Consider the following 14670-nt stretch of genomic DNA (forward strand, 5'->3'; position numbering starts at 1 on the left):
CGCCATTATATCAGGCGACTGGACCCAAAACGACAACGTCCAGATCGACATTGTTCACACAGCAATATATTTGCAATTTCAGAGTGAAAGTCACAAAGACAAAGACAAAGATTCAAGTACATCCTTAGACTACAAGTTTAAAAATTGAAGTTCCAATTTTTAGAGTTAAATGAAAAGAATAAAGTTTCTGTTTAGGTTCAAAGGTCAAGAATGTGAAATGTAAGAAATCAAAATCAATGTTAAGTTTTAGTTGAAGGCTGAAAATTGGAGAATGGACTTTGAAAGGTAAAGGCAACCAAAATCTGGTTAATAAGAAATGAAGATTAACAGAAAACTAGACGCAGAAACTGGAAGATTAATACCTACTCGCAAAATTGAGATATTCAAAATGAAATTTGTTGATTCAAGGTTCAAAAGCTCAAGGTCCAGGTTCGAGCTCTATAGGGTTCAAGGCGCCAGTAAGACCTGATTACCAAAGCTACATTTTTGTATGTACCTCATAATTTAAATTCACCAACCACACTTACTTTTCTGTGGAACGAGACTTAAAAAATCTATTTTCTGGCTTTTTACTTAACTTTTACTTTATGTAGAGAGGACATTATCGATATCAATCATAGCAAATTGTAAGTAGCGTCAAAAAGTGCACGAAATTATGGCTCCTGGCTGGATAATTAAATTAAAAAGTTGAAAATGGATGTGTAACTAGGTTCGAAGTCATGACAATAATTTTCCCTGGTAAACACAATAATTCAACTAATTGACTTGAATATATTAAAAAGATGATCTCCTAATATTCAAATAAATGCAGAAAGTAGCTTTTGCGCTATTCATATATTTAAATTGGTTGCCCGTCCGCTTCCTTAGAGCTTTGAATATAAAATTTCAAAGCTTAGAGTAAGTAGGTAATTGTAATTTACATTGTTTATGAGCATACCTATAAATATAAATATTATACAAATGCATACACAATTACAAATTGTTTCAACAACCGAATTCGGTTTATCTTTCCTAACTGATTGGCATTAAAAGGACGGTAATTTAAAATAAATTACACCGTCGAGATTCTTGTCTGAGTCTGTTTTTATTTAGAATATGGCACCACATTAAAACCGAAATAATAATGCGTGATGGTGTCACTTTATATTCGCATACGCCTGTCATTACCCGGTAAATATCGAAACGATTAAACGAGTGGACGTTTTTTGGTTCGTCTGTAATAAAAACTGGCCATAAAAAGGTAAAATTCCATTTAGTATGCGTGATAAATAATTAATAGCTGATAATTTTGACGTAAAAATTAAAACACCAATCTGCACACTGTGCCCATTGAGGATATAGACCTAGAAGTTTTTTTAATGTCTTTAATATGCAAATTTCTAGCACACAGAACTTGTCGATATTTGTTAGAACAACTCTTTCGCTAAATGATGTTTAATAAATTTAATCAAATTTTGTCGCCGGTTAAATAATTCCACTCTAATTATCGGATTTAATAATAATCTCATCAATTTTGCCATAATTAGGTCACAAAATTTGTGTCCAGAATCGTTTTAATCGGTATAAAATGCTAATGGCACGGAATTCCTCGCACTTCCAGGAAATAAAAGAAGATTTTATGGAAAAATTAGTTACGTAAGAACCGTCTGCTATACAAAACAAACAAATAAATTCCGTCCACTCAAGTATGCAGCTTTGGATATATAATAATCAAAATTTTCGTCGCGTTTTACGAACGATTTAAATCCGCGCGCACATTTCAAAGTTTATAACAGGTAATTACATAAAGTTATTACAAATGACAAAAAATTTTTCACAGGCTTTCGCGTACTTCTTGGCTCAACATAAAAAGATAATATCTATAACGTGTAAGGCATACAAGGTAGCACATACGTGTTTAGTACCTACACCGCTGTTCTCTTTCTTTTTATATTTATTGTAATACAAATGAAACTTCATTATTTACCTTAAAACTTATTCTAACTAATTATAGCTTTTCAGTTTCTATGTCGTATGTCGTAGGTAGACAAATTACAGATGTCTGATTATGAATAGGTAACCAGAACGTCGGAGTTTGTGGTTTCTTTTATCTTACTAAGGTCCATTTTACTTTTCGCTTGGATGCATTTCCGCCTTCATTAAAAATACCACCGCATCGCAATGAATATTACCACCTATCACATATAATTACTCAATAATTTACCTGCGCAAGTAATTATTGACTAACTTAATCGCTAGTTGCTATACCGTTCTAATCGCTAAATATTGCAAAAACGTTTTAACATTCCACGAATTTGTTTTTTACTCGATCTGTGATTTAGTTATCTGCATTCCCCACCCCAAGCTTAAGAGTCAAAACGTCCTCAAAACATTCATTTGTGTTCCTTTTATACCGATGTGTTCATTAGCCTAAACGAATTTTAATAAAACACAATAAACGAGATGCTTTACTCCAATTTAAAATCAGTAAAGTAAATAATTGTTAAATTGTGGTAATCTGCATTTGCCAAACGCGGATCACTCGATCTTAAAATCTACATTATTATGAAAGGCCTCAAATAAATAACGATATACCAACTAGGTAACTTTTAAATTTCCAAAAAATTCAAAAAATAGTTCGGCGTTACGATCCGCGCCGAAATTAGATATTTAGAGAGTCGACGATTTAAAGTGCGTATATCAACCTATCAAAATTCCACAACATAACCAACTCTTTACGATTACTGCATTCATCATTTTTGAATTTTTGAAAAATTAAAAGCGTAAAAAGTAGAAAAGCCATACGTGGATCACTATATAAATCAAAATTCCACGACAGAATAAAATTCTTAAGATTATAATATGTAGACTCCTTAATTTTTCGAGGACAAACAATTGTCTGTCTTGAATGTACCGGTCTAAAAACTCGTACCACTAAAATCAAAATTCCACACATAATAAAATTAGGTATAAATATTACAATACACATATATGTATTAGAGTTTTTCAAGAATTCAAAAAACTTGAATGTTTGGCCTTTAATTTTAAAGGCAAAACGTTAGAGTACTAAAGTATTAAAAACGCAGATTGCTAAAAGGGCGATAACGATATGTCTTAAAATGCGTATCACTATAATCAAAATACCAATACACATTTTTCAAAAATTAAAAAATGGTCCGAATTTGATGTTCGCACAATTGGACATTTTCACTGATGCCGTGAAGATGTTTACTTGAAATTACCAACGAACCACGATACTGTGAAGTACGAAATATTCATCAGGAGAGCAAGATACGAGTGTACTTTCCAAAAAACGTAATACTGAGGGGTCTGAGCGCTACTGAATACCCCCCAGTAAATAAAGATGCGATTACCTTTCCCAAAGACTACACTATGAAATTAATAGGAGCAAAATAAAAGGAATTATCGAATTCTACATTTCTAATTGCAGGCCGCGGAAATACGTCATGTCAAAGTACTTACTCAAATTTCCACATTTGGTTTTTGATACTACCGCAAATTCAGTGTATAAGTACCTCCCTGTTCTTGACACTAGACCTTAGAGAGGTAAGGTTCGATTCCGAAAGAGCGAAACTTCCGATTGATTTTGCACTTTCGATTCCGGATTCGGTTCCGACGAATTTTCATCGATTGATATAACGGAGGTTGATGGACAGCATCGGTCGGCCACAATCAGTGCATTGGCGTAAGAACAAACAAGTTTATATTTGTCGCGCGAGGATACCTTTTCACTTGTTATTTTGTTCATTAAATATAATTTGCTTCTTTTCGAGCCACTTGATTTGATTTATTTACATATTACCTAGTATTGTTTAAAATGTGACATGTTTCTTCTGCCTGCGATTACCGATCCGATTTCGGTTCCGATTACGGTTCCGATAAACCAAATTTAAAAACTCCGCTTACGAATTCGGTTCCAATATAACCACTTCCGCTACATCCCTACTAGACATGTAAGATCCACGTTTATAAAAATGCATTTGCTCTATCTTGATTTTTTCACCTTAAAGCCCGTATTCATATACCCTTAGGTAGACTATGGAAGGAGGGGACCCGTATAACACCCAATCAAATCCAAATGCAAGTTTCATTGCCTTAATAATTTGGTAGTGTATTATATTCCTTAATAAGATTGGTAGGTACTTGATAGATTTCGACTTTGAGGAACTTGAAATTAATTGGATTGACTGACTTTAAAGAATCATGAAAATTCTTTTTTTTTTCTTAATTAAATTAGGTATAGCATTTTTGTTTCTTTTTTGTAATTGTAATTTTTATTCCTTCTTGGTGATTACAAATAAGATGTATTCGATTCGCATTTATAATAAGTATTTCACTATAGCAATATGTAGTTCAATACTCTGTTCTCGAATACTGATTTATCTGACCATACAGAGTGTACTAAGATGTTCAAATTAGCACAGAAATAGGTAGGTATTGGAAATGAAAGGAATTCAAGAATTGATCGAAGTGCTGGAAATAAAATAGAAATAGTGCAGAGGTAAAGGAATTTAAAAAAAAGCAGGACATGGAGCAGGATTAAACACGTTTTTTGGAATAAACCTTTTTCTTAATCCCAAATATTCACGCATTTAGCTCCGAATTTGCAATTAGAGACCATCAAAAAGACATCGGTAATCGATGTTTAAATTTAACAATTCTAAATAGGTAAACAAATGGAGTCATTTTATAGAAACTTTGAAAGGCTTTCCGCCAAATGCATGTGTACAGTGTAATATATACCTATTGCGATTCGAACCAATAAATGATGATTTTCCTATACTTACAGCAATAGTGAAAAGAATCTAACCAAGCAAGTAACTTTCTGCAAATCTACACCAGACTCTAATTTATTATACTCGCACTAATTTCGTTGTAGCTTTGAGTGTGTATATTTTATCAATCAACGGTTGTAGCTAGTAGGGGTAGGTGATTTTAAGTACCTATTCAACTATAAATAAAGGTTGCCTAATTTTGATAATCCACTATACCTATATACCCATAAGCAACTCACTTGATCATTAATTAAACAATCGTATTTTCAATAAAAAATGCAATTTCCTTAATCCATGATGAAATAAATGCAAGCGAGAAAGTTTGACACAGAGCGAATGATGATGTGCGACGTTTCCTGAGTCCTGACACGGAAATATCAATATTATTAATAATAATATTAATAAAGTTCGACCCTGGAAGCTTCGCAACAAAAAGGTTCAACCCCAGAAGATTCGCCTTCCTTCAAAAATGTTCGCCTCGGGACGATTCGCCCCAAGAAGATTCAATCCCGGAAGATTGCCCCAAGAAGCCCAGACCCCTGAAGATTATTCGCCGCCGGAAACTTCGCCCCTAGAAAATCAGATTTTTCCGCAGAATATTCGCCTTCGAGAAGTTTCCATAAGATTATAGCACGCGAAATATTCATATCGCGCTTCCGGATTTTCGTGTCCTAGAAAAATTCCTCCGGAATCGGCGGAATACTTACTCCTACAAGACTTGCCCTATCAAAATTCGCCGAATCAGCAGTACTTAGGTCCCTAATCAGCTCATGTCCATAGCCAAAAGTAGGGGCTAAATCGATTACTTTACTTTAGGAATTACAAAAATGTTAAAAATCTCGCAGTGACAGAAACCTAATAATGTTATGATGATTATAAGCAGAGTGAAAATTACGGTATATGAAACAAGCAAAAACACGACCCGTAGATACTATAACAAAAACACAACGAAAACACTCATAATTTTTTGATTCTATTTTAGATTATAATCCTTTTTATAAGCACCCAAATGAGGGTATTAATTGGACTTTATGGCACAGAACTGTCAAAAATTGCCTAGCAACGATACTGCCACTCGCAAAACTTGCTGTATTCTTTTTCATATAGATCTTTGGATTTATGACGAACCACTTTATTTTGTGCGATTTCGAATTCACGTAATATTTCGTCAGAATAAACGTTTTCCATTTCAGCTACACTCATTTCCATCAGCGAATTTTTTGATAAAAAGTAAACAGTCTCAGGATCCATAGCAACACAAAAAACGCCAACTATCTACACCACTCATATTTGGTTAGCGACCAATTCCTGCAAGAACTAATTCCTTTTAACTTTTTAGAAATTGTGCTAAAATAGAATAAAACGTTGTATGTACCACGGGCATAATCGATTATGGCCCTCGAGAAATTAAAAGCCCTCCTTCGTCGGGCTTTAAACATTCTCTCGTGCCATAATCTTTTGATTATGCCCTTAATACATAAATAACTATTAATTGATGGCCAAATGTAAAAATCCTCACAGAAGTTAAGTGCGAAAATTATGCAGTATAGGTTAAAAAGGGGAAGATTAATGGCAGCTGGCATATAATAATTTTTGCAATGTTAGAAAAGGCATACGTTTCTTGTGTTAACTGCCAAACACCGGCAATTTGACCAGAACAACGATGGGACACTATCATCCAAATAATAGATTCGAAATAAAACAAAATTAGCATAGCATATCAGATTAATCACGGAAAGAGTCCTATTAACTTTAAAGTGGACCGGTTAAACTTGGAAAAAGTTGAGATCAAAATTAGATACCTACCTATACTCGTATCTACAATTTTATGACTGAGAAGCTTCCTAGTTTATATTTGTACGAGGATTGTTTATTTTTGATTCAAAAAAGTCAGCAGTAATTATTGGTTAGTACATAATTTTTTGGATCAAAAATGCATCTTTAGGGCGAGCATGCAAAATAACCACAAAAGTTCGAAAATAAATGAAAAGCTCAAAAGTGCTTTTACTTGTGAAGTCGTTTGATTATAAAAACCTAAACGGTGATTTTTTTTAAATATTAAGTACTTAGTTATTTGCGAACTATCTGCACAAATAGAAAACTATTTTGTCGTGGAAAACTTAAAAAAAAACTTCTGCATGGTTTTCAGACACATGCACCTAAATTCATGCGGGCTGTTGTGAGAACTTTCTGGTTTACTTATATACATTTATTTTATTACGAATTATGGTAGTACACTTAATTTTTTTATTGGCGCTCCATTGGCATTTTACATATAAGATAGGAATAGAGAAAAACCGTAATTTTTAGGTTTAGGTAGGTATAACCGTATAACAAGTCAGTAGGTATAGTTTAGGTATAGGTACTTACTATAGCAAAATATGCCATATAGATGACTGATGCTATACTATGCGAAGTGCGCAAGACAGTTTGACATCAGTTGATGGTACCACGATAGAAATAAATAAGAATACTTATTCTTATTAACCCATTACCAAATATAACATAGGTAAGTGAATATCTAGATATTTAAGTACTAAAATTGTCCGATATTTGAAATTTTGAAAATGCGTCTCCGTCCGTCTCCTGTTTGTCTTTTCCCCTTCAGATTTTATTTTTGTACCCGGTGCATACTTCCATACAGTTGCAATGCAATTAGTGATTAATTTCAAGCATATTGTAAAGATATATTACTTAGGTATGTATACTACCTATACGCTTTACGTAAATATTATGAATGAAATCTACCATGTGATTACTATAGTTAGGATTAGATAAAGGATGTGCAAAAAGCCCAGTAAGGAAATAACGTGAAAGTATAAAATTGGGGTTAGATACGAATGACGTCCATTCACGTACCTACACTTACCATTTCTTAATAAACTTTTAGACTGTTCTGTCAAAAATATTTGTAGACAGTGACGTCAGTCGCAACTTTAATTTATGTAATACTCTCGGCGCTCGTGACACGAAAATAAAATAAATCTCTGAAATAATTTACACTTTTTCAGAGATTAAGTTATTAATAAAGTAATTATAAGATGTTATCTAGATAAGATTTACATATTCATATTTATAATAGAAATTGTTTTAATATATTCACGTTCGCTTCTCTTGATAGTGCAAAGGAAAATTATTACGTCAAATCCGGCGGTTCATATCGTTAATGTTCCTTTTTATGTGCCTATATTAAAGATGAGTTTGATGTCTCTTAAACGAATGGAATTCTTTTGTGGTCTTTGATGATAATATCTCAACAACTGTTTTCGCTGCTGTAAAAAAAAGTGGAACCGCGCGCGCTCTTTTTTCTTCCGAAATATGCGTATACGGATGTCGAATGCTCTACCTCTTGTATGAACGCAAAAAGCAAATCAAAGTGAAATTACAGCACTAATTTGAGCAAATTGATCGGTGATGAATGCAATTTCATGGAATTACAAATCGTTTTGTTATAAGTTCAGGGCATGAGTTGATCGTTCATCAGACGAGTCAGTAGCTGACAACTGCTGATGGATCGGCGGGCGCAACAAGCTGTAGATGGGCAACGCGAGGTGCTGTAAATATCCTGTGTCAACCTACGAGGATGTGATTCGACTTACAATTAAAGACCTCAAATTTTTGTTGAAATTTGGTCATCCAGTTTATGTGTCACGTTTTATTTTTTATTATTTAGATTGTTTGCTTTTGTCGTGCCTTTGTTGATAAAATTATGTTAACAACCCGCTTAACGGTTATACATTTTTTGTTCTTATGTATCTAATAATAAGTAAATATTTGCAGCCGTTATCGACGTTAAACGACTTTTGGGGTGCGTTCGAATTTTACGATTTATATGCTTAAAAAACAGCGTTAACGTACCACCACATTGAACCCTTCCCTCGTCCTTTACTCCTGCTGTCGACGTACTCTACGGAAATGCACCCCATTAAGAGAACAACTACTGTCACCACCGTAATTTTCATAGTGGTCCACCCGCACACACACAGCACACCGTCACAAACGTAAAAAATAAACAATATCACCCAAATTCACTATTTACTTTACTTGGGGGTAAAGTAGGGATTTTTTATTCGTAAAGGACCGAATAATGCCGAATAATTACATGAGGAGGAGTCAGGATAAAGTCCTGACCACCCACATCTGAATCCTTTGTGGCACTGAAGCTCTGAATTCACTTGCACGTGTGGTCCTGTACACGTGGAAATCTACTCCTCCTCTATATAGCGTCCCATCCAATAAGCTGGACCAGACACGCCTCTGACCTGGCCTCTTCCATTAAATAACCCGCCATTGCTCAACAAAAATGTGGACAATGATGACCCGTAATCGGACAGTGGAAATAGATGCTTGATGTCTTTCACATTTTCTGTTAAGTGAATGATTCCGTTTCTTTCTCTCCATTGGGTATACCTAAAGATGATCATTACAATTTTTTCCTTTTTATTTCATCAGAAACCTGACGCATAAAAATTCTCACAGTGGAAGAGCTTGAGAACCTTCTTTAGAAGACGTACAAAAAAGGGGAATCCTCGCGCAATGAATCTTCGAAGTCAAACGTATCTCTTCTAAATTGTTAATGGGATAAGCAACATGCTTCTTCGCACACCCAGCCCCGAACATTTTTGATGCCATTTTAAATAATTAAATGCATTCTACTGCTAGGTAAATAGCTTTGATAATGTTTAATCCTTAATTCCATTAGGATGCCTCTGTGGGAAAGATAATAAAGTTAGTATTTTTGTTTGTTTTCTTTTTTTACTTTATAAGATTCCACGAGATTTCTTGTCTAATTAATGGTCTTTAATAAATAGCAAGCTTTTATCATTTTGTATGTATGCAACTTTATACGTGCAAACTTACATATTTTAAATATTTCATTTAAGATTTTATTATCCTTTTTTATAAAGGTATGCTCGTCGTAGTGCATGCCTATTAGTTCCACATTCCAAGTTTTAGTATACCAGACATGAAAACGTACCTAACACAATTTATACCACACCTACCTTGAGTGGTGATTATAAATTACCATAGGTACATACAACAATCATATACCTACCGAAGTATATGTATAAAGTCGCAACATTGCCATTTTTACCTACTTATACCTACCATACCCTTTTGGATATATGTACACGCAATACGCAGTAGGTACCTAGGTATACCTATACTTTCATTAAACATTCATTCTGTATACCTACCTATAGGTACCTACGTAGCAACTCTGGTCAGAGCAGAGCTTAATCACTTGAACTAGGATAGATCCTGTTGCGCAAAGTGCATTTTTGTTTCATTATCGTTTTGAGAAAATCGTGAAAATAGTTATTTACATATGAGTATGGTAAATCAAGGTTTACGTTAACGAGTGAGATGTATACTGCCGAAGCGTAGCTGAGGCAGGAATTTCGAAACGAGTAACGTTAACTGATTTAACATACAAATAATGTAAAACATTTTATTTCATACTGCTCTTGTTTCTATTAAAATGCCATACAATTTTTGATTAGAACGTGGACGCGTTCAATTGAAAGCAAAAGTCGATCACTTGATTTGTTTGATCTGACAGTAGTTTGACACATTAATACATAGGTTTAGATGGATGTCAATTGATGTTGCTAGGCAACATTTCCAGTCTGGTAAAAATTTTCAGTCTGGTAAAATACGATTTACCAGACTCAAATCAGTCTGGGAAAGCGGCGATTACTAGATAGTATAATGAAATAAAAAATATTATATGCGTGGTATAGGTATAGGTAGGTAATTGCAGGCTATTTCGTATTGAAAGAGAATTATGAACTAGGGCTTAAACAATAATGACCACCCACATCAACAACACCTAAGTACATCAGCCCATTGTCAACAATGTGGTCGAAAAACGTCAGTATTAAAAAGCACATTAAGAATTATGGATACCTAAGTACTTATTGAAAAAATTAGTCAGTATAAGGGTAATTTCTGTACCTATAACTGACATTTAGCTAAAAACTCCAAAAATGATACGAAAACGAACTTACAAATCATTGTAATTATTAGATATGAATAGGCAACCCGATAATAAATCATCATTGTTGCGCCAACGAAGAGATCTATTTGGAAATATTATTTAGGTAACTAATTCAACGGTCGAAATGTATACCTATAGGTTGATGGGTAATCCGAAATAATCTGATAGGTACCTACCGCAAATTCGAGTACTTCTAGATTTCAAGAATTTAAGTAGGTAGGGTAAGTCGGGGGGAGATGGCCATAGTTTTATATCGTGCATGAAAATTTCACTAGAAACTGCAATAAAGAACCGCTCTTGCATGGATATACTTCCTAAAGTATCGGCAATCTACATCCTCAGGTAAAAAGACTTTATTTAAAAAAAATGATTAAAATAAAAATCAAAAACGAAAACAATGCAATTGGCCATCTCTCCCCAACCTATCGGGTAAGATGGCCATACTACTAGGGGAAATATGGCCAGGGTACAAACGACAACGTAAGGTAAGTATTTATTGGTGCTAAAATGAAACATGAAATCATCATTAATTAATTCAAAAAATAAACAGTAAAAACCAGTAGGTAAGGAATAGTTTTGCCCTCTAGGGTTTTTCGCGGTATGCCGAATGTCATGGAAGCCTGTCTGACGGAGGAATTGTTCTGGTTCACAGCTTCGATAGCAAGTATCAAATCATTTTGGCTCCAATTGCCACGGCATCGAACGTGCTTCGGGGTATACGTTCTTGGCATCTACGAAGAACAAAAATAATGCAATTAACTACATGGCCACCACACCCATAGAAAACATGGCCATCTATCCCTTTTGCCTGGGAGAGATGGCCATAGCAGGTTTGCAGCGACATAACTACAGCACCAACCGGAACTATAGGTTAGGATCATCTCTAAAGTTTCTACTTCCACAAAAAAAAATACCTGCAGCATGAAACTAACATGTATCATATGCTATCATATAATGTTTTGTATGTGGTTGAAAAATATTCAAGCCAATGAAACAATCAAAGTTATTTTATACTTACATTGAACAATCGTGGTGCGTAATACACATGCTACACAGCAAACTGATGCCACTAGGATCTATATTACAGCACCAGCAACGCCATCGATCGTTAAACATTGGAATTATTTGAGTGGGCCATCTTCCCCATATGGCCATCTTCCCCCGACTTACTACCTACTATGTACCTATACTTTATTAAACCATTTTTATTACAATGTTAAGTAAACAAAAAATAGGAAAAACGATCAAAATATGGAGTGATCCTAAAAACATAAATCAATATGTTAACCCTTTGACTGTTCCCTTTTACTTCAAATGCCTCATATCACGTTTCATATTCAACGAATTCTTTAAAAATGTGAAGACCTCTTTGTATAATGAGATTGCTTGTTGCGAATGATTGAAATCGATTTTACATAGGTATGTCCTTTATAGGTATCGCAACACACACACAATAGTATCGGTGTTTTTTGATAAATGGGGCTGCATGAGAGTCATACAATTAATAGCATAGGTATGTCTATTTTTTTAGTTCGCGAATTTTACCCACAAAAGGTTCCACTTTATACATTTCTTATAGGTAATCAAACTGACCACCTACATTAACATTTGTAACGTCAGCATTTATTTGTGTAAACTGTTTACAATTTGTCCCGTTGAGTTATGCGGAAGTAACATTTCTGTTGAAAAAGAGTCAAGGTTTCGATAACATTCTACCAAACAAATATTACCCGTGTTAATTTTTATTTTGTCAATTGTAATATAGCAGCCAGCTTTCGTAGGTATTCTTCCCACGTTTGTCAATGAATTAATTATTTTAAATTGTGTTTGTCTTCTCGTTATCTGGATTTGCTTTTGAATTGCACGCTGGAAATCGGTAGTGTTAAGTTACTTCTACAACTTTAGCTAATTCCATGTTTCATTAGAAGAGTAGTCGTCGATTTGATCAGAATTATGTTCAGAGAAGATTCGCGTTTTGGCAGTCTCGTTGAATCATAGAGGATGAGAAAAGTAGTCGTCGCTCTGGTCAGAATGAGGTCTAGATAGATTAGCGTTCGGATTGCCGAGCTTAGAAAATTGCTTAAGTAAATTCCTAGCGATCTCGTTTTTGAAAAATCAGCATTAGTTGTCCAAGTTGAAAAAAGTACGGAGTGAAAAAAGCGTCTTATGTGAATATGAAAAAATCCAAAAGTGTCACCATTGGAGTCACTTAACAAGCGAATGGTCGTTCCGTTCCGTATTCGACGTGAATCGAGTGTAGGTATAGGTACCTATATGTTGTAATCGCCAGTTACAAAAAAATAAAGTTTGTTATAAAAAATGACGCCAAAGGTTAATTGAGTATTTCTCTGTGGGAGTGGAAAAATGTAAATGTGCAGTATCCATTCAATCCAAAGACTTCGTTCGCCAAGTTCCTAGCCATGTGCAATTCTATTCCTTATACAAGAACCTCCAATTATTATTGGTTGACAATGACACGTACCTAAACTACCCACTTACTTACAATAACTAGATAGACGATGTTATAGACCACCTGCATATTTTTCAAATAAAGAGATATGTCGTCTATTTTATTTAAGATAAACTTACCTAGGTACTCTTCGGAAAACTTAAGTAAGTATTAGTAGTATAGGTCTACCATTGAATGAAAGTCATTCAATGCTAGTACCATCTGAAGGCCTACTGTTTGTATCTTTTTCGTGGAGGCTTACTAATACCTATGCATTGCAAAAATTCGAAATTACTGAAGCATAGGAATGGAGACACCGAATAGGGGCGGAGTTTATTTGTCCAATGGACGTATTGCAAAAGCAATCTTCACTATAATTATCAAAGTGTTAAATTATAAGATAAACATATTTCTACTTGGTTTAACCCTTCGGTTTAACCCTTAAATTACCTCTGACTAGTGATTACTTGTCGTAACTTGATACCAACTATTTCAAAAACTAATAAATAATATAAAATATTTATTAATTTATTTAATATTTATGTACCTAATGTATTGAGAATAGAAAGAATTAAAAAATTGGTTTTACCCAAAGATAGGTACATTTATTGATTTTCAAATATACCTTACCTAATCTAATCGCCTTTAAGATTTATACACTTTTCCATGCGATTGAACCACCCTTCAAAGTCTTTTGTCCAGTTGGAAGATGGTAGCTCTAAAAGTCTAAAACATCTATTTTAAAGGCCTCAACCGCTTCTTCGGCCGGTGAAAATCGTTGCCCACGCAGTTTATCTTTAATTACTGGAAACAAGTTGTCCAGTGCCAACTCTATGTGCTGTAAGGTGGATTACCTACTTATAAATTCGATCAAGTTTTCTCGCAGGAACGATATTTTCCGGCACAATGACTGATTTTCGACAACTTTCTTCGTCTTTTAAGCGAACTACGTCCACGTTTCAATTTAGTGTACCTACCAGCGCGATATAGCCGATCTACCTATGTGGATGGCGCTTCATCGCTAAAAGTTGAACTCAGTTTATCCAGTCAATTGATGGTGCACTGTTCTTCAGTTAGGCCACGTCGAAAAGCATAATATATCATGGCATTCATGGCATTTGAAACTTTTTGCAAGTTATAATTACGCCTTTTGGCCGAGATAAAGTTTTCAACTTTCTCTAAACAACAAAAATACTGCTCGCATGTTAAAACGTTCCGAGTACGTAGGTACCTATATACACCTATCGTTAAAAATATCTCACTTTGCGATGGTGCAGTCGGATCGTATCAAGCAATCGCAGTATTGCCAATTCTCAATGCTGCATAAATAGCAACCCTCGTATAATCTACTGAATCATTTTAACTTAAAATTGTGATATCGCCTAAAAGTTGCATTCTTGATCCAAAAAACTACTATCTTTTGGAAATGAAAATAAACAACTTTG

General features: G+C 34.4%; 1 protein-coding gene and 1 long non-coding RNA gene across 2 annotated transcripts in view; both read right to left on the reverse strand.

The window, feature by feature from the left end:
• Positions 1 to 8921, reverse strand: part of LOC116170557 (protein Wnt-1) — a 62066-nt gene extending 53145 nt beyond the window's left edge. The window contains exon 1 of the mRNA XM_031487030.1: positions 8634 to 8921. Coding sequence (XP_031342890.1) covers positions 8634 to 8737 — 104 coding nt within the window. The 5' untranslated portion in view covers positions 8738 to 8921. The remainder of the gene's footprint in view (positions 1 to 8633) is intronic.
• A 2336-nt stretch (positions 8922 to 11257) lies between these two features.
• Positions 11258 to 11880, reverse strand: LOC116170281. Its single transcript, XR_004145203.1, has 2 exons — positions 11795 to 11880; positions 11258 to 11507 (listed from the first exon to the last, which is right to left on the reverse strand). It is a non-coding gene; the product is annotated as an uncharacterized LOC116170281 (long non-coding RNA).
• Positions 11881 to 14670: the final 2790 nt, after the last annotated feature.

This window comes from Photinus pyralis, unplaced genomic scaffold, assembly GCF_008802855.1.
Source record: "Photinus pyralis isolate 1611_PpyrPB1 unplaced genomic scaffold, Ppyr1.3 Ppyr1.4_LG5, whole genome shotgun sequence".
NCBI classification, from domain to species: Eukaryota; Metazoa; Arthropoda; class Insecta; order Coleoptera; family Lampyridae; genus Photinus; species Photinus pyralis.